This window comes from Hoplias malabaricus, chromosome 1 (assembly GCF_029633855.1).
Source record: "Hoplias malabaricus isolate fHopMal1 chromosome 1, fHopMal1.hap1, whole genome shotgun sequence".
In the NCBI taxonomy this organism is placed as follows: domain Eukaryota; kingdom Metazoa; phylum Chordata; class Actinopteri; order Characiformes; family Erythrinidae; genus Hoplias; species Hoplias malabaricus.
The window spans coordinates 52,255,434-52,283,358 of record NC_089800.1 but is presented as its reverse complement, the minus strand read 5'-3'; the positions used below and the strand labels follow the sequence as shown (position 1 = coordinate 52,283,358).

General features: G+C 40.7%; 3 protein-coding genes and 4 non-coding genes across 11 annotated transcripts; 3 read left to right on the top strand and 4 right to left on the bottom strand.

Moving 5' to 3' along the window:
* Positions 1 to 1,924: 1,924 nt before the first annotated feature.
* cwf19l2 (CWF19 like cell cycle control factor 2) lies at positions 1,925 to 14,258 on the bottom strand. The gene is made up of 18 exons (XM_066666680.1): positions 13,935 to 14,258; positions 13,184 to 13,294; positions 12,696 to 12,824; positions 12,469 to 12,573; positions 11,880 to 11,999; positions 11,606 to 11,705; positions 11,160 to 11,266; positions 10,035 to 10,822; positions 9,058 to 9,208; positions 8,403 to 8,495; positions 6,613 to 6,738; positions 6,041 to 6,178; positions 4,105 to 4,317; positions 3,900 to 4,016; positions 3,447 to 3,602; positions 2,623 to 2,703; positions 2,434 to 2,535; positions 1,925 to 2,239 (listed from the first exon to the last, which is right to left on the bottom strand). Exons 1-18 carry the CDS (start codon positions 14,025 to 14,027, stop codon positions 2,099 to 2,101), a joined length of 2,871 nt encoding a protein of 956 aa, XP_066522777.1. The 5' UTR covers positions 14,028 to 14,258; the 3' UTR covers positions 1,925 to 2,098.
* Positions 13,203 to 20,826, top strand: lrrc51 (leucine rich repeat containing 51). 5 transcript variants are annotated; one of them, XM_066666716.1, is made up of 5 exons: positions 13,203 to 13,229; positions 17,043 to 17,108; positions 19,001 to 19,206; positions 19,368 to 19,516; positions 20,264 to 20,826. In XM_066666716.1, the coding sequence occupies exons 2-5, from the start codon at positions 17,057 to 17,059 to the stop codon at positions 20,400 to 20,402; spliced, it is 546 nt and encodes a 181-aa protein (XP_066522813.1). In that variant the 5' UTR covers positions 13,203 to 13,229; positions 17,043 to 17,056; the 3' UTR covers positions 20,403 to 20,826. The 5 variants fall into 5 exon arrangements, with proteins under 5 accessions (XP_066522813.1, XP_066522817.1, XP_066522804.1 ...); XM_066666720.1 differs by lacking the exon at positions 13,203 to 13,229 and adding an exon at positions 14,666 to 14,686; XM_066666707.1 differs by lacking the exon at positions 13,203 to 13,229 and adding an exon at positions 16,638 to 16,663.
* trnag-ucc (transfer RNA glycine (anticodon UCC)) lies at positions 14,595 to 14,666 on the bottom strand. The gene has a single exon. It is a non-coding gene; the product is annotated as a tRNA-Gly (tRNA).
* trnag-ucc (transfer RNA glycine (anticodon UCC)) lies at positions 16,059 to 16,130 on the bottom strand. Its single transcript has one exon. It is a non-coding gene; the product is annotated as a tRNA-Gly (tRNA).
* Positions 17,873 to 17,944, top strand: trnag-ucc (transfer RNA glycine (anticodon UCC)). The gene has a single exon. It is a non-coding gene; the product is annotated as a tRNA-Gly (tRNA).
* trnag-ucc (transfer RNA glycine (anticodon UCC)) lies at positions 18,308 to 18,379 on the bottom strand. Its single transcript has one exon. It is a non-coding gene; the product is annotated as a tRNA-Gly (tRNA).
* Positions 20,827 to 21,391: 565 nt separating the features above from the next.
* On the top strand, positions 21,392 to 27,320 carry lamtor1 (late endosomal/lysosomal adaptor, MAPK and MTOR activator 1). Its single transcript, XM_066666670.1, has 5 exons — positions 21,392 to 21,562; positions 23,346 to 23,491; positions 23,613 to 23,690; positions 23,848 to 23,971; positions 24,429 to 27,320. The coding sequence occupies exons 1-5, from the start codon at positions 21,521 to 21,523 to the stop codon at positions 24,519 to 24,521; spliced, it is 483 nt and encodes a 160-aa protein (XP_066522767.1). The 5' UTR covers positions 21,392 to 21,520; the 3' UTR covers positions 24,522 to 27,320.
* Positions 27,321 to 27,925: the final 605 nt, after the last annotated feature.

The following is a 27,925-nucleotide window of genomic DNA, read 5'->3' as shown; positions in this document are numbered from 1 at the left end:
CGTTTTAAATGTTGATATATAAATCAGAACCAGTGTCTTTCTGTTCTGATTGGCTGTGCCTCATTCTAAAAGCCGCGTGGCCCGAAACACTCTTCAGAACTTCAGCGAGAAGGGTAGAGAGAGCGAAAAACAGAGAGGGGGAGAGAGGGAGAAATGATAGTCCGGTCATGTTAGAAAGTATGGGTTTGGAGGCTGTGTGTGTGTTTTTGCCTTTAGGTTATTTTTCTCTGTCACCTCCCCTCCTCTCATCCCCTGCTCCTGACACTGACCCACTTTTGCTCTGCATCACTGTACACACATATTACCATAGAAACATTCACACACACACACACACACACACATAGAGAGAGAGAGAGAGAGGTAATAGGTAGATATTTCTTGCACTTTCAGGACCTGGCTTTGCTGAAGCTGTTATTGCTGAATGCAATGACATCCTCAGAGCAATGTTATGAAAGTTTTTTGTAACATCACAAAGATAGCAGTGTTCAACACATTTATTTATAACCCAATTTCTATATATGGATGGGACATTTTTGGAAAAAGTCTGTTGTCTAATTCTTAAAATTAAAGCAGTGTTGTGTCTCTAAATGAAACAGGGTCGATCAGTGTTTATATCAGTACACATGGAACAAGAACTTGACCCAGTGTTGGACAAGTGCACCATGTGCACTGTTAGCTTTTGTTCTTATTGTTGTGGATGTTATTAGTGAATTATTTTTTTGATGATGATTAACTGCAAACCCAGACTGTAAAGATTGATCAAAGATCAGACTGGTGATGACAACAAAATGGCCTGTGAAATACACTACTTTGAAAGAGGGTCAGTGCGCGGACACAGCCTTGCTTTTTCAAGCTGTGTGGTAATCTTCAATAGCGCTCCATCTGTCTCTGGATTAAAGGAAGATGACCATAAATAACTTTCAAATTTCTCTTCATAAAACTGACACTGCTCACTGTGTGCGTGTTGGAATGTGATCAATAAATCTATACTCTCTAATGTGTGCGAGTGCATGTTAATTCCTGTTACACCGACTCAGTCCACCCTCCGCTGTCAACTTCTGACTCATCCTAAATATATTATACGTTATAAATATTTTTATATAAATATAAATATGGGCACCACGGTGGTGCAGCAGGTAGTGTCTCTGTCACAGCTCCAGGGACCTGGAGGTTGTGGGTTTGAGTCCCACTTCGGGTGACTGTCTGTGAGGAGTATGTTCTCCCTGTGTCTGCGTGGGTTTCCTCTGGGTGACTGTCTGTGAGGAGTGTGGTGTGTTCTCCTTGTGTCTGCGTGGGTTTCCTCCGGGTGACTGTCTGTGAGGAGTGTGGTGTGTTCTCCCCGTGTCTGCGTGGGTTTCCTCCGAGTGATTGTCTGTGAGGAGTGTGGTGTGTTCTCCTTGTGTCTGCGTGGGTTTCCTCCGGGTGACTGTCTGTGAGGAGTGTGGTGTGTTCTCCCTGTGTCTGCGTGGGTTTCCTCCGAGTGATTGTCTGTGAGGAGTGTGGTGTGTTCTCCTTGTGTCTGCGTGGGTTTCCTCCGGGTGACTGTCTGTGAGGAGTGTGGTGTGTTCTCCCTGTGTCTGTGTGGGTTTCCTCCAGGTGCTCTGGTTTCCTCTCATGCTCCAACAACACACGTTGGTAGGTGGATTTGTGACTCAAGTGTGTCCTTAGGTGTGAGTGAATGTGTAAGTGTCTGTCGGCTTGCAAAGAACTTGCACCCCCTCCATGGTGTGTTCCTGCCTTGCGCCCAGTGATTCCAGATAGACTCCGGATAAGGGTTACTGACAATGAGTGAATGTAGATATTCACATACCGTTTGTTTTAAGACGACTGACTGAACGACATGAAGAAAAGAACTTTAATCTCGAGAGAGAGGCGTGCCATTAAAAATAATAATACAGCACAAAATGATTGAAGAAAATAAATTTTCCTTTGCTAAAATAAAACAGTAAACTTGATGATAATACACGAGTAAATCTGTTTATTCTCTGTACATAACTTTCCCAGGTACTACTCCAAATGCAACAGAATGTGTGGAAATAACTGAGGCCACACCCCCAGTGCTGGAGGAGCGTATCCTATTGGTCGGGTGGTGGAGAGTTCAGCTGTCTGTCTTGGTGCAGTCGAAGGGTTTCCACCACTGCGAGAACTGCAGAACCTTCTTCCTCTGATCATCAAAGTTTTCTCTGATGGGCTTCCTCCATCGGCGCGGCTCCAGGTCCAGCATCCCTCCCAGGACTTCCTACAGATAAAACAACAAACGACCATAAATTACTATACACAATGATCAATGTCCCAGCCAGAATTGCTAGGTATAAAACAACATAAATAATGTAGTAAAGAATCATAAACCACTATCGTTACCCATTCCAGGATCTATTACAAAAATGTATTAAAGCAACAAATTAATTTGGTCTGTGTCTGTGTGTTGCTTACCTTCCCAAAGTAGTGAGGAAACTTGTGCTCGTTCTCGATGACGTGAGCGAATCCTCCCTGTAACCCGAAATCCACAGAGAAATACGGCAAACCCCGAGGAATCTGCAAAAAGAGAGAGAGATGACAGTGAGATGGATGAAGGGATCAAGGGATAGATGGAGCAGTAGACAGATGGAGAAGGGCCCTCACAGATTCTCGAATGTTTTTGGACGACAGATCCACCACCTTCTTGTTCATGGCCCACTCCTCATCCGCCTCTAGCAGAGCTTTCTGTAACACACACACACACACACACACACACACACACACACACACACACACACACACACACACACACACACACACACACACACACACACACACACACACACACACACACACACACACACACACACACACACACACACACACGATGTAACACTGACTTGAAATCATTTTGTGGTGGTGTACTCTAACCAAAATCAGCACTACCATTTGCCCTAACCCTAAGAAATGTCCTGACATCAAAATGTAATGATTCAGGCCCCACAACATGAGTAAAACCTGACAGACATACACACACACCTTTATCATTGCTGTGGATGTGTCCCAGGGGGTTTCAGTTATTTAAGAAACACCCCGCTGTGTTTTGAGACATTAGTCATGAATCATCAGAAAAAATGTGATTTTAACATTAAAGCATCAAAGTGCGACAGATTTAACTACGGAGAAAACTACAACACACTGTTCAAGTACTCCATTTAAAGTAATTTAAATCTTTAGGGGCATATTCCTCCTTGCAACAAGTACCCTGCTTCTGATTGGATGATAAAACTAAATTAAAGAGTGTTGATTGGCTGGAAATGACCAGAGGGTGTAAATTCTGTGTGTGTGTGTGTGTGAGAGAGAGAGAGAGAGAGAGAGAGAGAGAGAGAGAGAGAGAGAGAGAGAGAGAGAGAGAGAGAGAGAGAGAGAGAGAGAGAGAGAGAGAGAGAGAGAGAGAGAGAGAGAGAGAGAGAGAGAGAGAGAGAGACCTTGAAGTAAATAGGGGCGGAGTCTCCGAGTTCTCGAGGTAGTGGAATACACTCGTAGAGCAGATGGAGGCGTTTCTTTGGGTTCCTGTAGCTCTCCAGAAAAACGCAGTCTAGATCCTGAGACTCAAACATCTTCACCAATGCCCTGCGAAACATCTACACACACACAATCAAGTCATAATTATGTGTCAAACACGATATATTCTACTACTATTTACACACATCAGGTCTATCTTCCACTCCACAGGATCAACTATCAGAAACACCCCCTTCTTCTTCACACACTGGCCACTTTACCAGAAACACCCTGGCCAGTGACTGTGGTCACTAATGATTGACGAAGGACAGAACACTGTTCATGAACAGAGCCAGAGTCTCTAACCGTATACCATCACAGAAGTGTGCATTTGTGTGTTTTTGTTTTTGTGTGTGTGTGTATGGGGGGGTATATACCTCTATTTCATGCCATACGTCCTCATCAAGACCTGTGCAGGAGCAGTGGTGCTGCAATGGGGCGATTAGACAGTGACCCTCAGTCAGAGAGAGACTGTTGGGCAGACTCAGATAAACCTACACACACAGAGCACATATCAGAAGCCTGTGGGTGGTTTAACACCAAATAGTACAGTGTTCGAGAGACAGAGAGAGAGAGAGAGACCTTGCTCCCGATGGCTATGATGAGGTGTTTGGGCAGTGTGGAGCTGTTGAAGCAGTGTGGACATTTGTCCAGTTGTCCTGACATTTTTCGAGATTCCTGCATGGCCCTTTGTCTCTGTCTCTCTTCGTCCAAACCGGCTCGCTCTCGCTGAGCAGCACTCGACACAAACATATCGTCCAGAGTGTAGTTATCACCATCCTGCTTCCCCATCATCTATCACACAGAGAGAGAGAGACTGTAGTTTTAAAGAGAAAAACGTGATGAAGAATCAAACTGCTTTGTCATCCCTAAATGAACCAGTGCATTCTCCATAGAGTGGGTCACCCATGAGGGCAGGCATGTTTAACAGGTCATATTTCAGACACATCCAGACCACCAGGTGTCAGTAAAATGGCCGTTTCAAAGTTTTTCTGATTTAGAACATTTTCCACTGACCACAGAACACTTCTCATTTCTGCCATAGTGACACCCAGCTTAGATCTGGAACCCCTGATACAGGAATAACTCCCACCACAGGATGGCCACACCCACTTCCATGGTCTTACTGGATCAGAATTTGGATTATCTGACTGAGACCAGTGTGAACACAGACTGTAAAAAGGTGGATGGACACATGAGATGCGTCTCCGTGGCAACAAGCTCAGAAAGAGCTGTACTTTATCACTGCCACGTCTGACTGACAGCATGTGGATGTGTGTATATTAATTTCCTCTTTCTCACACTCACACAAAATGCAAGGCAGCGTTTTTAATATCATTTGAACAGTATCCCACAGGGAGAAAGAAAGAAACCAAGCAAGAGAAAAAAAAAACACTATAAGAGAAAAACAGAGGGGGGAGAGAGAGAGAAGAAAGAGAGAGACAGACCGACAGTGAGGGGGGGAAGAGAAAGAGAGATGACAAAGCTAAAATGTGCAACGTTTGTCACTTTCATTTCCAATCTCCATGGAAACTGTGACGTCTTTGTAAGTTTATTAATACTGTTTCAGTCGCCATACCTCACACACAAACACACACACACAATCCTACTGCAGGGCGGGAGAGAGAGGGTGCGAGAGATAGATAGATAGATGTGAGAAATGGTGAGGGCTCATGTTCACCATCTGTTACATTCAAAGAAAAAGAGCCATACATCGAGAGAGAGAAAAAGAGAAAGAGAGAGAGAGAGAGGAGAGAGAGAGTAGAAGAAATAAATAGGGAAAAGAGAGATGGAAGGCTTGAAAAGCAACAGAGAAAAGGAAAGAAACACTTAAGAAAAAGGAAGAGATTCTAAATTAATTAATGCAGATTTACAGATTTACACCACTGCAGATATATAGAGCCGGTTTGCCAGTAATCCGTACTCTTGTTTTTGAAGTAGCAGGCTAAAAACCACTGAAGTATGTTTGGGTTGCCAGATTGAGAGACGCGAGCATATTAGAAGAGTTTAATATCATATATATTTTGATATATTTAGGTTGCCAGATATACATAACAAATCCTCATCCTAATTTACCAGGTTGAAGTGTCAATGAATATTATGGGGTTGCCAGGTTGGGATTAGACAAAAACAAGCTAAAGAGACTACAGTGAAGAGAAAAGAAAAAAACAACAACAACAAACAAACCTAGGAATAAGGCGAGAAATACCTACCCTGTCGCCAGGTAGCCCTGTACATAATCAACTCTGTTGCCAGATTGGCATCCTAAATCAACATACCACACTGCCTATTTGAACCCTGATCAGTAATAACACACCTCACCAAGTATGAGAAGGAGGGACTCATATATGGTGTAATGCTCTGTCTTGTGAGGTGTGTTGTAATATGGCAACTGAAACAACTAAATATTCAAATGGCAGTATGCTCGAGTTGCCAGATCAATAATATGCATTCAATAGGAAAAAAGATCACTACAGATACAAAACCTGTGTTACCAGATTGGCAAAGAAAAACTCACCCTGGCGGCCATGCGAGAGTAGAGAGCATTCTGGTCGTCCGCTGTGCTCATTTTCTCCCGACGCACCATCTCCCTCAAATCCATTCCATCATCATCCTCAAAATACCGCACACGCTCTCCAGAAACGTGTGTCTCAATCTTCACAGACAGACACACACACATAACAGCAACACACACGTTATCTCAATTAACAAAGTAATTGGTGGCTTCAATTACACTGTAGATGACACTTAGTTTATCACATGAAAAAGCTCCTGCTTGGGGAAAAGACAAGAGACTCTTGACACACAAAGAACCAGAGAGAGAGAAGAGTGTGTGGGTTCACCCACAGCCTTATATACATAATAAAGGCAGAAGAAGGAACAACAGTGGAAAACGTTTGTGTGTGTGTGTGTATGTATGTATGTATGTGTGTGTGTGTGTGAGAGAGAGTGTGAGTGAGAAAGAATGAGAGAGGTTCAAGCATTAGTTCATTTATGCAGCTGTTAAAGCACCAGCCTAAAGCTGCAAAATTGACACTTATTTGGTGCACTGTTGGTTTTGGTGTGTGTGTGTGTTTGTGTGTGTTTTACCGCTTTCCTCTTCCGCCTCCCTCCTTTAGGCTCCAGGTGAGAGGGGCCACTTACTGGCCATGCCCTTCCAGAATGATCCGTTCTGAACAGAACCAGCTCCTTCTCCTCCTCCTCCTGAGAGGACACCTGAGAACATGAGAGAAGGGGCAATCACAGCTCATTTAAATAATTTCCTGTGATTCACAGACCCTATGAATCATTTAGAGAGGTTCAGCATATGATTCATCTGGAGTGATACAGTCTTTATTGACTTTATTCTTGAAATATTCTGACTTAATTTCAGACTGAGGGGTGTGGCCACATGTCCAACAGGTCCAAACAGGACCAAGGCCCACACAGTCAGCCACTGTTAATTCAAGTCGAGAGGACAGTACAAATGCTGTAGATTTATAGAGTTTATAAACCTTGATCAGGGTTAGAGTAAGATCAATGTCGTCAGATATTTATGGAGTATACAAAGCCTCAAGAGGGAGTCACTGAGGAGTCATAACCTTCGTAAACCACCACACATTTTCTCTTCTGAATTTACATTACATATAAATCTTCATCCATTCAGCAGAAAAAGCAAATGTTTGTGTGTGTGTGTCTTTGTGTGGTGCCATCCTGTCTACTGTCTAGAGGCTGAGAAATCTCCATGGTTACACTGCATCATAAATCAGAGACTATTATGCCAGCTAACGAGCTCACACACACAATCAGTAGGGTGTAAAAATGCATTGGAAGGTGGTGATTCATCTGCATCGGTTTGTGACGTTGGAACAGACTTTAATAAACTACATTAACATTTAATAAACTTTGCATAAATCTGAACACACCAGTGAGTAATGGGTAAAGAGCCTGTCCTTTAAGACACGTCATTTTTAGGGCAGGTTTTTCCAATGGGAAGGTGGTCATGTAGCATGTCAAACACAACCAGAATTGTCTCAGAAATCAACTGCTGCAATCAGATGTGCAATATCTCTTGTGGTTCAAAAGTTATTAACCCAGAAATTTCTAAACGTTTGTTGTTTGTTACAGGTTTGACAAAGCCCCTAGACGCTCAGCGCTAACTGACAGTGCTACAGTGTTCCCATCCATTCTGACCAAAGAGGGCACCGAGCATTTAGGGTCTGGTCGAGCCTGTAACGAACATAAAAAGTCTTGAACTTTGAACATGAGAAACTGCAAATCTGAGTGGGGAAGTCGATTTATGAGACAGTTATGGTCTGCTCCGTTATGCGACATGGCCAAAAACTTGGCCTTGATCCAACATGGCGGCTTTCAAGATGGTGGCCATGTTCCAGACACACCTTAAAAGACCGGCCCCTCACCAATTACTCACTGGGGTATTGAGATATGTCATTTTCCCTTTATTTTCTGAAATGTGAATAGTGTCCTGCGACACTATTGACTCTTTGTAACGATTATGTATGTTATTTCATGATGTACTGAATCATTTGTTAAGAAAATAAAAATCAAAAGTAAAAATCTAGATTTCTTGCTAAAGGATTGATTTTATTCACGTGGGGAAACTGCACAAATCACTTTTTTAGGAACCAGAATGAATTGAATAAAATCATGTTTAAATTTGACACTTCCTCATGCACTGAATTAGTTCCTAAAGAATCAGAAAAACATCAAAACTGAAGTGAATCATGTCGTAAAGTAAGATTTTATGAAGCTTTGACTAGTTCTATTAAAAAAATCATAACTGAACTACAGTAAATCTGAATATATATATATATATATATATATATATATATATATATATATATATATATTAGCAACACACACACACACACACCTCTCACCTTTGTGTGTGGTTTAGGTGTGGGCTTTTTCGACTGATTCTCCCTAGCCTTCCGTGCAGCGTCCAGCTGAGCTCTCAGAGAGTCCATCAGAGCCTACACACACACACAAACTAATTATGAAATACAATCTGTAATGAGATCAGATTTTATGAGGATGTTCAGTGTCACAGTGAATAAATATCTGCCGTTAGTTCAATGTTCTTTACACACACGCAATTTATATATATATATATATATATATATAAATAAATCTTTAAAATCAGTAATTACATGAAAATGTCTACATTAGTGATCCCAGACCAGTGTGAGACACTGTTCATACAGTGGCCTAAGCAGTCGGAATGCAGTAACAGAATGACACATTTATTTAATTTACTTGTAAATGAAAGGGTTAAATTCTCTAAGCATCTGACAAAACATTGTCCAAACAGCATTGTTTTCTCTTAGTGAGGACTTCAGCAGCTGGACAGAAGCCTTTTAGGGCCAGTCACACTAGCGTTTACAAAAAAAAATAAAAAAAAGTGTGTGTACACTTCACAGTTAAGTCATTTGAAAACTATAAAACTGACCAATAGCGCAGCTGCTAAAACATCTAAAGAGGCGGGGCTTTGCATATCACCAAAATTTAAACACTTTTATGATTTAATGACCTCACCTTGTTCCCCATGAGCTCAGCCTTCACCAGTTTAGCTCCCAGTTTATTCATCTCTTCATCCGTCAGCAGAAGGTTCTCCTCTTCATCTTCATCGCTCTCTGAACTGCGACAGGAGGGAGGACTCGGTGAGTGTGTGTTTGTTTCAGGGTGCCTACACACACACACACAAAAACAAACAAAACAGTGCAGTTATTACTGCTATAAAAAAAATGCAGCAATGCAAAGAACAATTTTAGTTTCCTTTGTCAGAAATAACAAATCTAAATGTAAAAGCAAATGACATTTATTTTTCTTTGCAGAACAAACACTCATAAGGAAAGGAAAACAGATAAAGGACTCAACTCTTTCATTATTCTGAAAGCAGACTTTTTTACTCATAAGGCTGTTGTCAAGGCTGCTCAATTCTATAAAAGCAATGCTCACACTGGTATTATTTTTCTTATTTTTAAACACATTCCCACTTTTAAAGCTGCTGTTCAGCAGGACGGCTTTGGAACTAAACATAATAGCGAGAAGAGGACTATTATCCACAGCAAAGTCGAATATTATGGAGAACATAAAGGTCTTTCTTCAAGGAGAGGAAGATCTGGGTTTTATTATTCATGCATTTTTATTTTGATTTATGAAGAAACAAACAAAATACTATTCACTTGTGCATTTTGCATCTTATTCCTGACAATTCCTGACAGAAAATAACATATGAATAATTCCTCGGTTCCTTGTGAAACAAAAGTCAAAAACGTGTCAGGTTTTGGTTTTTTTCCTGATTTTAAATTGAAAACAGAAAGACCATTGTTTACCTCAGGATAAATGTGCCACATTACGTTAAAAAAAACTGGTTTGATGATTGCAGTGTGAATTAATGTAGAGTGTGACTGCATTATTTAAAAACTAGTCAACTAGTAATAATTAATAAATAATAATATATAATACAGGCCTTAAAAACTCTCTGTATATAAATTTCTATGAGCTTGTACCTGCTCTTTTCCGCCAGGGTGGCACCACACTGCTGCTGTATCTGCTCTGTTTCATCCCTTTTTCCCTCCCTCTCTTCCTTTTCCTTTGTGTCCCTCCAACTGCCACCCTTCTTCCATGTTGGAGCATCCTGAACGTTGTCGTCAGCCCTGGGCTTCAGGAACCCTGCTGCGCTCTGATTGGACGAAGACACAGTGGCCTCGCCCAATTTCCTAAAGCCCGCCCCAGGGGCTGTGAAGTCATCGGAGTCAGACGGTTTGAGGAAGCGTCCCTTCAGAGAGGAAAGAGATTTCTCCCTGGATTGCCTCTCTTCTCCCTCTCCATCTTTCCCTCTACCCCACTCTCTTCCTCTGTCCCTGTCTCTTTCTCTTTCTTCATCTCTCTGCAGCTCTCTTTCTTTCCGTTGGTCCCTGTCTCTATCCCTTCCTCCTTCACGTAGGTGCTCCCTGTTGGAATCTCTCCTCCATCTCTCCCCCTGGTCGTCCCCTTCCTCCTTCCTCCATCTCTCTCTCCGGTCATCCCCCTCATCCCTCCATCTCTCTCTCTGTTTGTCCCCATCTTCCTTCCTCCGTCTCTCTCTCCGGTCATCCCCCTCATCCCTCCATCTTTCTCTCTGTTTGTCCCTGTCATCCTTCCTCCATCTCTCTTTCCGGTCATCCCCTTCATCCCGCCTCAATCTCTCCCTCTGCTCCTGCCCCTCTCCTCTTCTTCCTCTGTCTTGCTCTCCTCTCCTCTGAGAGAAAGCCGCCTCCTCTGCTTCCCGGAGTCTCTTCTGGAACTGCTCCATGGACTGCACAGGAAACAAGAAAGAAGTTGTTTTAAAGATAATTTAATAGGAAATGTGCTGGTCATTCAGAGCATTGAGGGTCAGTGGAGAAATGAACGCAGAGACAGAAGCATGCTGTTGACCACAGGAAACAACTGAAGAGATTTACAAACACCACATTCATTTCTGTCAATGAGGAATCCAGCTCAGACCCAAAACTCCTTATTACAACTTTATTGATTAATGTTACACCCCTAATACACAGCATCTTAAACGCAAGTGTGTATGTGTAAGAGGCCATGTATGTATACGAGTGTGTGTGTGTGTGTGTGTGTGTGTGTGTGTGTGTGTGTATACGTACCCCATATCTCTCAGCGACCACATCGTCCAATTTGCGTTTCTCTCTTTCAGCCTGCTCCTTCATTCTCTGATATGACTTGCTCAACCAACTCAATCCTCCATCCTCCACTGTCAATGAGAGAGAGAGAGATAATTATAGAATATTAAAGATATAACACGGAGAGAACAAAGAAAGAGGAAAACATAAAAAAAGAGAGAACATAGGAAATAAGAGGGAGAAAAAGACAGAGAGGGGAAGGGAGAGTGAGAAAGAGAGCAAGAGAGAGAAGAAAAATAAAACACCAAGAGAAAGGGTGAGAACAGAGGAAAAAAAATAAGGTGAAACAGAACACAGGGACAGGTAAGGGAGAAAGACGCAGAAACGAGAGAGAAAGAGAGAGAGAAATATTACGCATGTTTATTACTCTGAGTTAAGAGATTTATTTTGTCCCTTGTTTTTAATTCTACCTTTCTTAGCTGAAGCTGCAGTTCCAATGCTCTCCTCTGGGGGCAGCCCGCTCCCTCCATCTTTCCAGTACGGGTTCAGCTCCAGTCTGTGGAGACCAGCCTGACAAAAACAAAGAATCTCATCATCTCCACTCAACACAGGGGCACATTGTAGTTCTATAATTACAGACTGTAGTCCATCTGTTGCTCTGCATGCTTCATTAACCCCTTCCCCCCTGTTCTCCAACACTCAGGACGCTGTGTTAATGTGTGTTGTGCTGGATCAGACACACACCTGTTCTATGGAGCGCTCCCTCTCTCGCTCCGCTTCTTTCTCCGCCTCCTTCTGAGCACGTCGCTCAGCAACTGATGTCGTCTTCATCGCCAGGAAATCAAATGTCATCCACTCATCTCTCTGTAAACAACAATAAACATACAATAATAAAAACACAAAAAAAACACTCTGTCGCTCTCCTACTCCTCCCTCCTGCTCTCACCCACCCCCCTTCCGACCCTCATGGTTTCTCCTTTCTTTTCTCAGGTCTCTAACCAGCTACTAATCTCTCAGCTGCTTCAGAGGAGCTCACAACCCCGACGTGTACAGAATATGAATGAGTGTGTATTTTACAGGACTGATCCAAAGCCATGACTTATTCATTCCTTATCAGAAAAGGGAGCAAATCCACTCCTAACATTAAGGAGTCCATACCTTAGCTTTATTTTAATTATAACTGCTGTGTGTAACAATTACCCAACCACTTTAAAACCAGTCTGTATTCCTCAGAATTAAACAGACCCTGACTTTAAGAATGGTATCTGTAAATGAGCGTGGTTCGGGCTGTTTCCTGCTGAAGCCCTGCGTGTTCTAGACTGAATGCACTTACTTGGCTATCGTTGGAGCTGACAGTGGGCGTGACCTGTTCTGAGACCTTCCAAGCTTTGTCTCCGCCCCCAGCCTGGCGTGGAGCCTCCACCCACTCATCGGAGTCCTGTAAACAATCAGCAAGAAACAAGATAAACATGTAAATAAGCATAAATGACGCTGCAAGCTGGAAACAATCATCAAAGATCTCCTTTCACTTTAAAGATCACTTTGTGAAGAACTTTTGACCTGGGAACTGTCGGATGAACCCTCATTCTCTTGAGATTTCACCTTCTTCTCCTTTTCTTTCTTCTTCTTTTCCTTTTTCTTCTTCTTGGATTTCTCCTTTTTCTTTTTCTTGCTTTTTACTGAATGCTCCTAAAAGAGAACGGTAACGCTACAACTTCATCACTTGTTTCTGCACACAACTTGCAAGTTACCATAGCAACCCACCTCACTGACTCTCACGCACACACCCTCTACTACATTCATATGTAACCACATACACCATTGCCCACACACTACCAGGTTACCATAGCAACCCACCTCTTTCACACACAAGTAACTAGGTTACCATAGTAACCCACCTTCAACACTCACATGTAACCAGACTACCATAGCAAGCTAACTCTCACAAGTAAACAGACTGCAACAGCCATGCCCCCTTACTTACAGATAGCCAGGTTACCATAGCAATCCACACACAGGTAACCAGGTTAATATAACGATAACCTCACCTGTCCGATCTCCTGCAGCCTCTGGTCAAGTTCCGGGAGAATCCAGGTGTGTTCACCTCTAGCCTTCCTCTCCTCCTCCCTCCTTTCCTCATTCTCATATTTCTTCTTTGCCTAGAGTATGGAATTAAAGTTACCAGGGTTTATATTTGTACATTCTGCAGCCCATTACAGACTGGATTTATTTAACATGGGTTTAGACCTTAGCTTTTGCCTCAGATGGAGCAGGATGATTTATTTTATTTATTTATTTTTATTTGTTTTGTGTGTTCCTTGTGCACAAACTCCATAACCTTTTAGGATCAAGGAGCAATCATTCCTTTACTCACATTATTATTCACTACATTGTACTGTCTGGAAGAAACAATGTGTTTTCTTGTTTCTTTTCAAGATTAAAGACTAATATTTTTTTCCGTAATAAAACAGCCCTTTAGGAGGCTGACACCTAAAGACCTGGATGTTTCAGACATTTCGTATTTGACCTCTTTAAACATGGTCGTCCCCTGTGAGGGACCCCCTCTATGTAGCAACTGGTTCATATAAGGACTTAAAAGCAAATTAATTATTCGCATCATGACATTTCATAGACGGAATGTAGACATAAAGAGAGAACGACTTTCCTGAATTTTCGTCTGTGTTGGATGCCTCAGTGTTGTGTGCTGAGCTTTTGAATCACTGTTACAGAACCCGCTCTAAGCTGAATTTCAGCCCTATATTTTAAAAGAGTACCCTCTACAGTCTGTGTTTTGTTTACCTGCTGTAAGACTTCCTCTCTGTATTTTCTTTTCTCTGCCTTTTTGCCCTCGATGTCTCTCTCGCTTTCAAACCTTGCTCCGAACGCCGCCATCACGACGGCCGCGCAAGCGCAATAAGCACACAAACACTCTGCTGTCAGTTAAACTTAATTTACTGCACCACTAATACGTTTACACACTTTTATACATCGGATTAATGATAACAAAACCATAATATGAGAGTTAATAGTCGCAATTGTCTATGTTTAAAACTCGGCTTTGATAAATGACTGTTTAAATCTGACTTACTTTTCCACAACACATACTACATTGCCCAGAACACACCGCGCCATCTCTCAGCCAATCGGAGGAGCCAACTTAAGCAAATGGCGGTGAGTGTATAGCAGTTATTTTAAACAAAATAAAAGTTTGTTTACAGGAGTTAAACTGGGATAATTTTCTTATGTTAAAATTAACTCAGGTCGACAGAAAAGCAGCGAGACAGGCCTTGATATTTTTACCTATTTAATTTATATAATTTAATATATTTTAGTATGTAATAAATATATATTGTTGTATTATGAGAAGTATTGTTTGCACGTATTTCTCTCCACGACCTTTTTAAACTAACTTAATCATTGACAAGAATGCGTTAAAATTGGGTTTGAAAAGTGTACAGATGCGTTGGCCGGGAATCGAACCCGGGTCAACTGCTTGGAAGGCAGCTATGCTCACCACTATACCACCAACGCTGTCCTGGACACATCTGGAGGTGAATATGTCAGAACAAAATTACTGTCATGGGCCTTACACACATCTCTCTCTTTCTGTCTCTCTATTCAATTCAAGGTGCTTTGCTGACATGACAAATTAGTTGCATTTGTATTGTCAAAGCCTTACCATTTTAAAAGTTTAAGAAGAACATAAATATTGAAGTAAACAACAAATATTGAATTAAATAAATACAGGCTGTAACTTATTAGAAATTAGGAAACAGTAACATTTACCACTAGTAACAGTGGACTGGAACTGGGGTAAAAGGTTTTATATGGGGTCATAGAGTGTGTGTTTGGGTGTTTGACAGGGTCACTCACTGTCCCCTTTGCGATGGCAGGCGAGGACGTATCGGGCTGCGAGAGTGCAGCACTCTCTCTGTTCTCCCAGCGGATACGGGAGTGTGTCTGTGGGGGTCGGGGCTGTGAAGGAGACACACACTCACTCACTCACTCACACAAACGCACAAACTGCAAACAGTTTGGATTAAATATAAATGCATTACATTGCTCTGTCTCCCTCTACTGGCTCAGAGGGTAAATTTAATCACATTTCCAAACCCTGCTGTTTCTCTACAGTTCATGGCGTTGTAATAGTTGCATTTTGGAAAATTAATCTAAATCCTCACTTAAAATCTGTACATTTTCAAGAATAATTTAAGCCACCAGTCTGAGCAATTAACTCTAGGTTTAAGCTCTGAATACATAACCTAAGCAACATCTAACAGCTCTGACTCTGTTTATAGGCTCCAGTATGTCTCTGTCTATAGGTTTATAGGAGTTTACAGATGTGAATAAAGGAAGAAAATACTACATTTTAGGATTCAATTATATTACACAAAATATCTTCTATTGAAAAAGACACTTTAAAACTGAAGGAAGAACTAAATGAAAAACTATAGAAGTGAATGGTACATTTTTGTAATACACTCTGAGTTCGATGTCATAAAAGTGAATTACTTAATATTGTAATACATAAAGGTTTGTTATTACATCAGTAAATAGTACAATATTTAAATATACACTAGGTAAGACTCTATAGAAATGAATGGTATAGTATTACAACACATGCTTGGTAAGATACTATAGCAGTGCATGGTCTGGTATTACCATACATACTGGGTTTGACCCTAAGGAAGCGATTAGTATTTAATACATACTGGGTTAGATATTATAGAAGTGACTGATATTATAATACACATTTAAAGTAAATGCACTGTATGCTATTGAAGTAAACGGCTCGGTTTACAGTATATAGTGCTCAGTGCTGCTGTGGGGTGGTTTTAACTGTGTTTTATCGCTGAAAGGAAGAGACGTGTTTATTAAAGTGTGGAGTTTCAGATAGTGACAATGGTTCCAGTGTAAAATGACTGCGTTGGCCGGGAATCGAACCCGGGTCAACTGCTTGGAAGGCAGCTATGCTCACCACTATACTACCAACGCTTTTTCTAAAACATCTGGAAGGAAAACACATCTGTCTCAATAAACACGTGCCACTTTGTCTCCCTCTAGCGGCGGAGATAGATACAACATCTGAAGGAGAAGCATGAAAGAAACGGTTTTTCACAACCGAGAACCACCTCTGATACAGAACACAGAAACCTTTAAACATGGTGTTTGAAGCTTCTGAAATACGAGGAGAAATATTGCTGGTGATTTATTTTATTGAAGGATATAAATGTGAGTTTAGTTAAGACTCAGTATTCAGAAATAACAGCAAACTCCAACCCGTTTTACTGCACAAAACTACTCCTGACCAGACAGATTACTGTGTGAGGAAACAACGCCGACCCAGGCTCAAAAAATATTTAGTTAATTTAGTTTAAAAAATTTAGTTAAATCCTCTGCTGCGAGAAGAACTACACTGTTATACGAGCAAAAACTGCATTTCCCGACATGCTCCTGCGTCTGTCTCCGTGGTAACCGAGTGTTGTGAACTGATTGGCTCCGCCTTTATTTTTTCCGCGGCTGGAAAGGTATCGATTATACGATGCGGTAAATTGAATTTTGACTGATTTTTAACTACGGATATTTCAGTCAAAATTTTTTTTAATCCTTAAAGCCCATGTTTATTGACTTCAGCTTATTTTGGTTTAGTTTAATTTGGTTTGGTTTGCTTTGAGTAAACTAAACCATGCTACGGTTTTAAGTTGCTTTAAAATTGCACTAGGTGATATTTTTGGTCATATTCTTACTGTTTAAATAAACTATACAGTTTAAAGGTCATAGTGAAAAGCAGTATTTGTTCTCAAATTGGTTGTGGTATTCGTCTGCTTGGAGACGTGTACTTTAAGTAAAGTCTTATCCTCTCTCTATATATATTTATATATTTGTTTGTTTGTGTGTTTTGCGTAGTTCTATGGGCTGAAATGTACGGAGCTCCACTGGATTTCTCCTTTAAGTCTCTCAGCTCAGTGACAGGTAGGAAATCATGTTGAAATGTATTATTGTGGGGAGACGCAGTTCTAATCTCTGAGTCTTTTAAGGTGGAACGGTATGTTTGATGGAAAATAATGACTGCAGTTTGTAGCTGAAGTGTAGTTTGACTGTAAGACTTTATTCACTGTTTGAATTCCCACAGAATTCAATAGCCGTCTCCTGAGTTTGGAGACATTTCCAACTTAAGTGGTCCAAAACAGCAAAAGTAAGTTCATAATACCCACCTATGGAGCAGGAATAGAGCAACATCCTCATCTTGGTTTGTGTTTTCAACATTCTCTCAATTGTCTCAAAATACCCCAGAAGAGAGAGAGAGAGAGAGAGAGAGAGAGAGAGAGAGAGAGAGGGAGAGAGAGAGAGAGAGGGGGAGGTTTCTGATTTGAGAAATCAGAACAGGGCTTGTGATTATTAATAAAAAATCCCTCAAATACAGAATCCCTCAACAAGGAATGTGTAGATATTTATTCCATATTTAAAAAGACAAAGAAATATATTTATTGAAAATATACCAAAAGTGCACAACGGGACTTTTATGGGACTTTTAACTTGCAAGTAACGTTAAGAACACCGAGGCTAAACAATTTGTAGAATAGATTTAGATCATCTTTGGGCCACATTAAGTGACAGAAACAGACTTAAAGGATAAAGTAAAATATGATAAACGTTTAGTGGACGTTTAATAAACATTACAGCGCTATAATTGTGTGTTTGTGTCCGTGTGGAGAGTATTAGCGCACTGTTTTTATGCGTTGGTGGTATAGTGGTGAGCATAGCTGCCTTCCAAGCAGTTGACCCGGGTTCGATTCCCGGCCAACGCAGTCACTTTTGATAAGTTTTATCTGTTGTTACATTTAAAATTTAATGCAAAATGCCTGGTTGATGTTAAAATGGCACGACCCTGAAATGGATTAAGCGGAAACGATGATGATGTTGACATTGTTGGTGAATGGAACCAGACGCCCTCCTCTAAAATCTCAGAAAGTGAGAACAGTAAAAAGCCCATTCCTGGTGGAGAGGGATGTGCAGGACGCTATGAGGGAGAGTAACTATTCTTCATCATCATCATTACGGGCGGAAGTGGTGGAGAGGATATTAAATACTGGAGTTTAGACGTGGAGACGTCTGGTTCCATTCATCACCACTGGAAAAATATATATTTTTCCTGAAATACAAAAAGTGACTGCGTTGGCCGGGAATCGAACCCGGGTCAACTGCTTGGAAGGCAGCTATGCTCACCACTATACCACCAACGCTGTCCTGGACACATCTGGAGGAGACCAGGTCTAAATTACACAGAGAAGAGTGAAAACGCCACATTCCAGTCTTTACCGCTCATTCCCTGTCTGAATGACTACACTTCGCTATGTCTCCCTCTGGTGGACCGCACAGGAACAACATGCTGAGGATTAAAGCAAAACTCGGTAGTATTTTACCTTAGAATTTCAGCTTCAAAATCATTGGGATGCTCCACTGAGCTGTGATAGGGAGAACAGAACCTATTCCATTGCCAATTCGGGCTATGTAACCCCACTATGTAATTTTTTGGATGTCTCTACATCTGTCACTAACACAACCTCCTCCTACAGCAGTGTTGTCTTGTCTTTGAAGTAAGGTGTTCCACTTTAAAAACCACCTTCTAATGATGTAATGTGAAGATGGAAGGTGATTTCCACCCAGAAGACTTTGGGGTAGCAAACTTGGTGGAATTCCCCTTTATTTGAGCTGAAACTGTGAAAGGGTGTCTGTGTAGAGATCCTGGTGTCTGAGGGAGGAGCTGATAGTGAAAATGGCATCTCCTCGGACCATCCATCCCATAAGCACAGTTTTGCTGTAAGTGAAGTGTCCTCTGTGTCCTCCCTCCCTCTCTGTCTCAGATGTGGTGTCGCAGGAACCGAACGTCTCGGCACGCCGCGTCCGGCGAGATTCGGAGGGGAAGTACATCACCAGGACTCTCCGTCTCAACAACAACGTCCTGTCTGACCTTCAGGGTCTGACCTCCACACTGTCCACTCTCCTATCAGAACCCACACACCTGTCCTGGATCGACCTGTCTTTTAACGACCTCACACACATTTCTCCGGTACACACACACACACACACACACACACACTCACACACACACACATACTTACCATATGCAGAAAATTAACAGTCTCTGTCTCTCTCTCTCTCTCTCTCTCTCTCTCTCTCTCTCTCTCTCTCTCTACCCCCCCTCTCTTTCTCTCTCTCTCTCTCCCCCAGGTTCTCTCAGAGTTGAGTGAGTTGCGGGTGTTATATCTCCATGGTAACAATGTGCAATCCCTGCAGGAAGTGGATAAGTTGGGTGTTCTGCCGCTCCTCCACACGATCACACTGCACGGGAACGCTATGGAATACGAGAGAGGCTACAGGTACAGGGCAGATAATCTCTCTCTCTCTCTCTCTCTCTCTCTCTCTCTGTCTCTCTCATACAGAGGGGGAGGGTCATTAAATAGCAAATAAAGCCATAATCCAGTGGTTGTGTTGTAAACAAAGCCCTTGAAAAATATTCTAATTTTAAAATGTAGAGACATCCACATATTACAAAACATACTGGACTTCTGTATTTAACTTGAAAGCAGGATCAAAAATAATGCTCAGAGGTAAACTAAACCTTCTCTCTAACAGTAGAAAGAGAGAGAGAGAGTCAGTCTGTGTGTGTGTGTTTGTGTGTGTATGTGTGTGGAATGTGGAATGTGGAGTTTTCTTCTCTAGGCATGAAAAAGAGCATAGGTGGTGAGCATAGCTACCTTCCAAGAAATTGACCTGGGTTTCATTCTCAGTCAGTGCAATTGTTTTAATGTGAAACTGTATATTTAGAGACTTGCCTTTCTTCAAAAACAGTTTACAAAACTGAAAAATAAACAGCGCCAACTTTATACAGATAAAGGTGAGCTGTTTTTCACAGCAGGGACTTCTCACCCCTCTCCTTTCATGCCTCATTGCTCGCTAGCAGCTCAACATAAAGTCACAGAGAGGCAACAGTGTCCTATTTCATATAGTAATGTAGTTATGGAGCAAATTCTATGCTTGTATTATATGCAGGGCCACTGCTCTATTTCTTCTGTTTTTCAGAATGTAAAACTGTGTTGTTAATTTGTATTTATCTCTGCTTCCAGGAGCTATGTGATCTCAGTTCTTCCTCATCTGAAGATGATGGACTTCAGTGCCATCACCAAGCAGGAAAGAGTCATGGCCTCTATCTGGCATCGTGGTGGGAGGGGCCACAAATCCACCAATCAGAACACAGGGGACTGATCTGTCTCTGTGGGAATAGACCTGAGCTCTTCTGTGATTGGCTGCTGTGTTGTGATATTCGATGATTAGTTGTGGATCACAAAATCTTCCCCAACTCCTCATGAAATAAATTGGGTGGAGCACTATTAATCTGGTTATGTTCAGTGAATATAAAGGACTGTAGGCAATTTCTGGACTTGTCTCACATCATCTAATGGTTCATTTCAGGTCCTGAACAGAAGCATGGACTGAGAACCAATTCTTAAAAAAAAAAAAAAAGGCAGCAAGTTTTTGCTGAAATATCTCTATTTTCCCCATTTTGTGAGTCATGTAATAGTTCAATACTATATCTCATTACTCCCAAAGACTCCCAGAGAGTAGTGACTTAAGTATCCTAAATCAAACATCTTTTAAAAATATTGTTACTGCAATAAAAGGGCATACATCCTCCCAAACAAAAGTTTGTCCTCAATGAGTGTGTTGGTTGTGGTCAGTGGAATATTCTCAGAACATCCAGCATCTCTCAGCACAGGAACTGATGTGTCTACCACTCTCTCAGCAGTGCAACCCAATCACAATTCAGCAACAACACATCATCACACCAATCAGCTATAATTTTAAACTACCATATAGGTGCTACAGTTACAGATTTTACATCTGTATATTGGACCAACAAGTGTAGGAGTGTCTAACAAAGTGGACAGCGAGTTCACAAAACTCTGTCAGATGCACTCGTACCAGCACAACACAAACTAACACACCACCACTACTTCAGTCTTACTGGGGGTCCTGTGGAGGTCCTGACCGCTGAAGAACTGAGTAAAAGGTTTCTAAGGAAATATGCAGAGAAACAAAATTACTGTGAATATTATGTATATTCAGTGGAGCTTAAAAAGAATATATATATAGTTTTTTTTTCACTAAATACGGGAGTAAACAAGTACATGAGATAAATTACCAAACAACTAAACAATAAACATTACACGTCACCGGAAGCGGCAGTAGTTCAAAGCAGCGAGCGAGTGGTGTCATGTGATAGCCTTTCCGCTACAAAGGGGAGAGGCGAGATTATTGAGTATTTTTAACACTTTTAAAACGGCTTAAATTCGCTTTTAAGGTCGTACAGGAGGATCGAGCCCATGGGGTGCTGTTACAGCAGCGAAACGGAGGCTACAGAGCAGGTTTGATAAGAAATATTAAAGATGATTCGAAGCTGAAGTAGGTTCTTTTTCGAATCCTCCGTTCCACCTTAAACAGTGCATCAGTAACATTCTGGAGTTTAGGCTTTGCATTGGGACTGCTGCACTGTTTAAGGTAGAACGGAGTATTTGGAAATTCAAAGCTAATTTAACCACTTTGAGTGGTGAAAGTAAGAGTTCTGAAACTAATCTGAGGTAAAATTACACATTTGTTGCCGGTTTATGCTTGAATTGCTCCTTTAAGCCCTTAAATAGTGCTTTTAATGTGACTGTGTGGTATAAATATGATCATTTTAAGAGATAGGCCTGTGCTACAGAGGCTGCACAAATTCTATGTCTACCATTTTAAATGTATTTTGCATATTTTTTAACAGTAAAATAGTTCAGCATTAGTAGTACTGTTGATTTTTAAACTCATGTGCTTCTTCTGCAATCCTCACAAATATTCAATATAATGCAAAAGTTGTATATGTAATGCAATTACGTACAATAAAACAAAGTCCTTTAACTCTTTTTGTTAAAGCAGTTAACTGTGCTGTAATAATAAGGCCTGTATACATTGTAAGTATTTCAAAAATTATAATGACTTGTGTGTGAAATTCAGTATACAAGGGTTTAAGTAAAAAGTTAATAACCTAGAATTAAAAATAAAACCCTTTACTAGTTCAGAAACAAAACCTGGAGAAAAATGGTCAGGATTTATTTATTTACTTCCCTAAAATTAGTCATGGGAGGAATATTTGACAAATGTTTTTTATTTATTTATTTTTTTTTTTCAACAAACCCATTTCCAGAAAAGAGATTTGTCATGGCTCACCATTTTATAAAAAAATAAAAATAAAAGGGGGGCATGGAAATTTGAGTTGTCTTATAGTTCAAAAAGAATCTCTCAATGCAAGATTGCAAAGAATTTAAGCCGGAAAGCACTGATGATTACGTGTGACCTTTGAGTCCTCAGACAACATTGCGTGAGAAACCATCATGCTACTCTGACAAATATATTCACGTTGGCTTGGGAGTATTTCAGAAAACGGTTATCACTTTACGAAGTTTGCTAGTTCGCCAATAAATGCATCCTGAGACACAGTTACACAAGGAGAATGCTGTACGTCAATCCTGTACAAAATAGAGCAGAGGTCTCTGGGACCAGGCTTATCTCTGATGCTCCAAAGGACAGTGGACACGTGTTTCTGCCTGCTTTTACGGAAAACCGATGTCTGACACAGACCCTCATAAAAGGTGCAAAACAATACCTTTTTCAATGTATGTTGTGGCATCAGTGCCCACATCATGAAATACTTGTGTAATGTTAAAAGTACCATTGATGCGTAAATTGTATGTTGGGATTTTTAATTGGACTTTAGAAGCTGCCATCAAAGTGTCTTCTTCTCCAGGAATGTCTGTGGTTATTTCTGCCAGACAATGCCAGGTCTCTTTTTCCACATGCCACACCAACATGGCTTCATAGTGTCACCCAGGTTTGATAAGAACCAGCTCCATACTCAAAGCAGAACAGTGGTCTAAACCAGCATTAAGTAAGAGTTCAGATGCTGCAATAAAACGACTCGTGTTGAAGTTCCTCCTGAAAGTCACACTGAAAGTAAATCTACCATTAACTTTAAAACATATTATACACCAACAGCTGTTCTTCAAACTGGAGCCTGAATCTGACTAAACATCTTAACCCCACACTGGACAGAACTGGGTATAGGGCTGGGTTTATGTTCCTCTGATGTGATATTTGATGTCAATTTTGTTTTTTCAGGATCGAGATGAGCGAAAGCCACTGATTCCTCACCCGAACCCAGACAGTAAACCTCCAAATGGAACGGAGCGCAGCCCACCAGGACTTTCGTCCACTCGCACTGATGAACAGGCTCTTCTCACATCCATCCTCAACAAAACAGCAATGTACACACACGTGCACGTACAGTCAGACTCGCACATACTGTTCTACATGCTTATCATGATTGTCTCATACACATTTTTGTTAATCTCTCTCTCTCTCTCTCTCTCTCTCTCTCTCTCTCAGGAGTATTATAGATGTATCAGCTGCAGACTCCCAGGGAATGGAGCAGCATGAATACATGGACAAGGCCAGACAGTACAGGTGAGTGAATACTGCATTATGTTTTAAGGAGGATGTAAGATCGTGTGTGTCTCTCTGTGTGTAAATATGTTTTAGGGCTGCAGTGTTTAGTCAACACATTATTGTTGACATTATTCTTGAAAATAACCTCCATTCAAAAGATGTTTGTTTGTTTTAGCACTAAGCTGGCGGTATTGAGCAGCACACTCAGCCAAAAGAAGCCAGCTCCTCTGCCCTCTCTAACTAGTCAGCCTCACCAAGTGCTCGCCAGCGACCTGCCGCCCCACACAGACATCCAGCAGGTACACTGCCTCTTAAAGCATCTTTACAGTGCACACCAGCACCTGTAGAAAATCACTGTTATAGAATGAGATGCTCTGGAGTAGCTGCACATGAGCCTAAGGTCACCTGGAAGTCTCCCACCAAGGAGACGGCAATTTACTTCCCAGTTCAGACAGGACTACTATACTAATGAGTCCTTAGGCAAGATTACAGACACTGTGATTATATAACATATAGATTAAAACTTGTTAATATAGTGTCATCGTGCCTAATGCCAAAAGTCCACTAAAGGGGTATAAATCCCCCAGTACTGGGCTGTGGAACTGTGTTTTCAGGAGTGATGGAGCTCCATCCAGAGCTTTGAGACCAGATGGAGTGGGGCTTGTGACCCAGAGCATCAGAATTATTCATCTGCTAGTGATGTAATGTATTTGTTTGCTTTGTGTGATAATCTCTCTTTTTCTCTCTCTCGTCTAGGTGTCTAAGATCGCTGCATATGCATTCAGCGCCATTTCCCAAATTAAGGTGGACGCCAAAGAAGAGCTAGTGGTGCAGTTTGCGATTCCGTGATTATTTGTCTTCATCTTAAAAACCTCCTCTGCCCCATCCCTTTTCTCTTTTTCTCTTTCTCTCGCCCACTTCCCTTTCCCTCTCTCTCTCTCTTTCTCTCTTGTTCCCTCTCTTCGCTTGTTTCTCACTAACTCAGCGAGTGAGGGAAGCCCTGCCTCTCTGAAGTCCCTCGTCCTGTCAGACGCACAGTTTTCTCCTGCAAGACTCTGGGATTGTCCAATGTCTTTGGACCGCTGGTGAATGCATGTTAGCAGTTCTCCGGGCCGCTCCACAAATTTAAACCTTAAACAGAATCTTAATAACTCGCCGCTCGGTTCTGGGTTCTGTCTGAAACACACTGACGCTCAGTTTTTTTGTTTATACATATTTTTTGGGTCCCTCAGTTCCGAGCTCCTTGTTTTTCAGCCAGACTGCTCAAATCTAGACTCTTGAGTCCAAACAAATCTCTGGAGTTCTCATTTTCTTAAGATCTATCCCTCTCTAGGCTCCGCCCACAGACGCATACTGTTTGTAGCTACTGTTGTAAGCTTTACCGGAAAAAGCTTATTCCTCTTACAGGGTTAAAGTATTGAATTTTTTGCCTTCAAATACATATGTAAATTATACACATCATTCTGTGGCAGTGTCTTTTCAGTGTATTTGTGTTCTGGTTTAAAACTCATGAATTGACGAGGCTACCTTAAGCAACTGGAACCTAAATGGGCGGAGCTAAACTAAAGCATGCTCAGTAGGTAGGGCTAGGCAGATACAGGCTGAATGGGTGGAACTGTATATAGGAGAGTTGTTTCCTTTTAAACTCTAAGCTCTGATAGTAACTCCGCCTTCCTGCTGCATATTTACTCCGGTTTTGAAGAATTAAAGGTCCCGCTTATAGATTAAAACAGATTAACACTAAATGGGAGTTGTTTCCTTGTGCTTAGTTTAATATTTCCTAAATCGTCTTTTTTTTTTTTTTGCTTGTTTGTTTGTTTGTTTACATTTTCCAAAAAAACACCAACATCACAGATAGCGTTGATCAAAGCCTCACAAGTTGGTTTACTCTCACTTGTAGGACCTTTTTAATATTGTGGCTAAAGTGACAAAACTAAACTAAATCTCCAAAATAAAATTTTAATGCACAATAATTTACTGAGATTTAGAGTGGAGTCAGGTCTGGATCATTTCTATTGGTCTGTTCTTCTGGAAACTGTAATATGTGGCTGGTGTTTTCAAATGGTGTAAATAAAAGGCCGTTTACACAATAAAAGTCTTTTTTTAACAAAAAAATATATTGAGAATTATGACATTTTGCTGTAAAGGGGAAAAGTTCTAGATTTCTCCAGTCTGGCTTGAGGTCATGCAGAAAAGTCTGAGAGTGGAGTCTTTCCCCTCATTAGCATATAGGCTCCTCCCTCTAGCCCTTCACCAATTCTGTTATGAGAATGTGAATAGAGCCAGGGAATGGTAGGGTGGTTGGGGGCGGGGTGTTGGGGTGTAAATGTTGAATATTGGTTAGCTTTGTGTTTAAAGCTGTTATAAGTAGCAGAGTCAGGATTCTGCTTCTATTCGCCATGAAGTCTTTAGGAGGTAATAATAACCTTGGCCAACGTTCTGGATGAACATTAAACTGCTAAAAGCTTGCGTGCGCTGAGTTTTGAGTTCTGTTTAGTTGAGCTGCAGAGGATGGTGGGAGTTGTGTACAGAGAGGTTTAGGGTTTTTTTTGGAAAAGGGTGGGTTTGGTGTAAAATGATTAGAAATTATATTTTTTTGTGTTGATGTCTTTAACACACGGAAGCTTAAGGCTTAAAGCTGAGCTTCAGAATCAGTAGCTTGACATTTTTATTCAATTCAAAGTTTGTCCAATAGAAAAATGTCCCTATTGGATAAACTGAACTTTCAGATTAAACTGGACTCCTGCTGATTTTTAAAGAATTCTCTTGTGATTTAACATTTGAGATGTGGACAGAGTGATAAATGTTGATTGATGTGAAATGGTCAGACATTTGCAGTGTGTTCACAGCTGTGTATTATAATGATTTTAAGTGAGGGGCTTTTAGTTGAGGATGTCTGGTTCCATTCACCTCCACTGTCAGTTATTCTATGACTTTCTCTAGAATGACAACACTCTTCTTCACGGTGTTTACATCTAAACAGAGGATTATGGAAGAATTCTAGAAAAACAGGTGGAGTTTTCCTGTCTAATCGATCCTCTTTTGTGGAATAAAGTTCACCTCAACAGCAGCACTTTTACCCACTTTTAAACAAAACACAATTTTCTCAATAAATCCTTCAGTTATTCGTACTAAACCAGAACTAACAATGCATTTTATACACAGTTATGGAACGTGTGTGTGTAAAATAATAATATACATATAAATATATACTATACGATAATTCTGTTGAACAAAACACAATAATAGCACCAAGGTCTTTGTCATTGACTGCTGTAGTTTCTAAACATAATCTCAAATAATAATCAGCAGCAACGTGTTTGTAATAATTTATTTTTTTTTTCCTTGTAATGTATTTATGTAGGCTCACGTCTGAATAGTTCTGGTGCACCAGCGCGCACTTTCACTGGGTTACGAAAGGGATAAATTACGCTGCAACATGTTTTTGTCTCTTTTATTATCGTTTTGTTTGCGTTCTTTGTTTGTTTGTTTGCAGTGTTCTTGATAGTATTTTTTTTTTTTTTTCTTGTTCGTTCCTGAAAAGTGTCGGAATTCCTGAGTTACCTTCAGTTTTTAGGCTAGAACCAAAAACATTGATTAAATATTCTGTTCATACATTTTCCTTTTAAATGAATGAAATTATGCATTAAAGACTTTGGAAATGAACATGTGCCAACCATCTCTTTACTTCTCTGTGTTTTTTCACTCAAAAATAATCATCTCATAAGAAATGTGTCTTATTGTATTGTATTACTTCAGTTTCTGTCACTTATTGTGCTAAATGTATGTGATTTGGTTTAAAGGGTCATATCCCATCATTCCATATTTTGAGCTTTAATCATAATATTTGTGGTGATCCTTTATATATATATATATATATATATATATACATATATACACACACACACAAAAACTGGATTCCAAAAAAGGGACACTAAAAAAATTGTAAGAACTGAATACAATGATGTGGAGATAGCAAATGTCAATATTTTATTCTTAATAGAACATAGATGACAGATCAAAAGTTTTATCTGAGTAAATGTAACATTTTAAAGGAAAAATATGTTGATTCAAAATTTCACAGTGTCAACAAATCCCAAAAAAGTTGGGACAAGTAGCAATAAGTGGCTGGAAAAAGGAAATTGAGCATATAACGAACAGCTGGAAGACCAATTAACACTAATTAGGTCAATTGACAACATGATTGGGTATAAAAAGAGCTTTTCAGAGTGTCCGTGTCCCTCTGAAGCCAA

Excerpts from the sequence above, each read along its gene's own strand:
- cwf19l2 (XM_066666680.1), bottom strand. The coding sequence starts at position 14,027 with ATGGCGGCGTTCGGAGCAAGGTTTGAAAGCGAGAGAGACATCGAGGGC. Across the intron at positions 8,496-9,057 it reads CTGAGCTCATGGGGAACAAG|GCTCTGATGGACTCTCTGAG; the intron begins GTGAGGTCATTA and ends GTGTGTGTGTAG. Across the intron at positions 2,704-3,446 it reads CCGCCCCTATTTACTTCAAG|AAAGCTCTGCTAGAGGCGGA; the intron begins GTCTCTCTCTCT and ends TGTGTGTTACAG.
- lrrc51 (XM_066666716.1), top strand. The coding sequence starts at position 17,057 with ATGTACGGAGCTCCACTGGATTTCTCCTTTAAGTCTCTCAGCTCAGTG. Across the intron at positions 19,207-19,367 it reads ACCTCACACACATTTCTCCG|GTTCTCTCAGAGTTGAGTGA; the intron begins GTACACACACAC and ends TCTCTCCCCCAG. Across the intron at positions 19,517-20,263 it reads GAATACGAGAGAGGCTACAG|GAGCTATGTGATCTCAGTTC; the intron begins GTACAGGGCAGA and ends CTCTGCTTCCAG.
- lamtor1 (XM_066666670.1), top strand. The coding sequence starts at position 21,521 with ATGGGGTGCTGTTACAGCAGCGAAACGGAGGCTACAGAGCAG. Across the intron at positions 23,492-23,612 it reads ATCCTCAACAAAACAGCAAT|GAGTATTATAGATGTATCAG; the intron begins GTACACACACGT and ends TCTCTCTCTCAG. Across the intron at positions 23,691-23,847 it reads GACAAGGCCAGACAGTACAG|CACTAAGCTGGCGGTATTGA; the intron begins GTGAGTGAATAC and ends TGTTTGTTTTAG.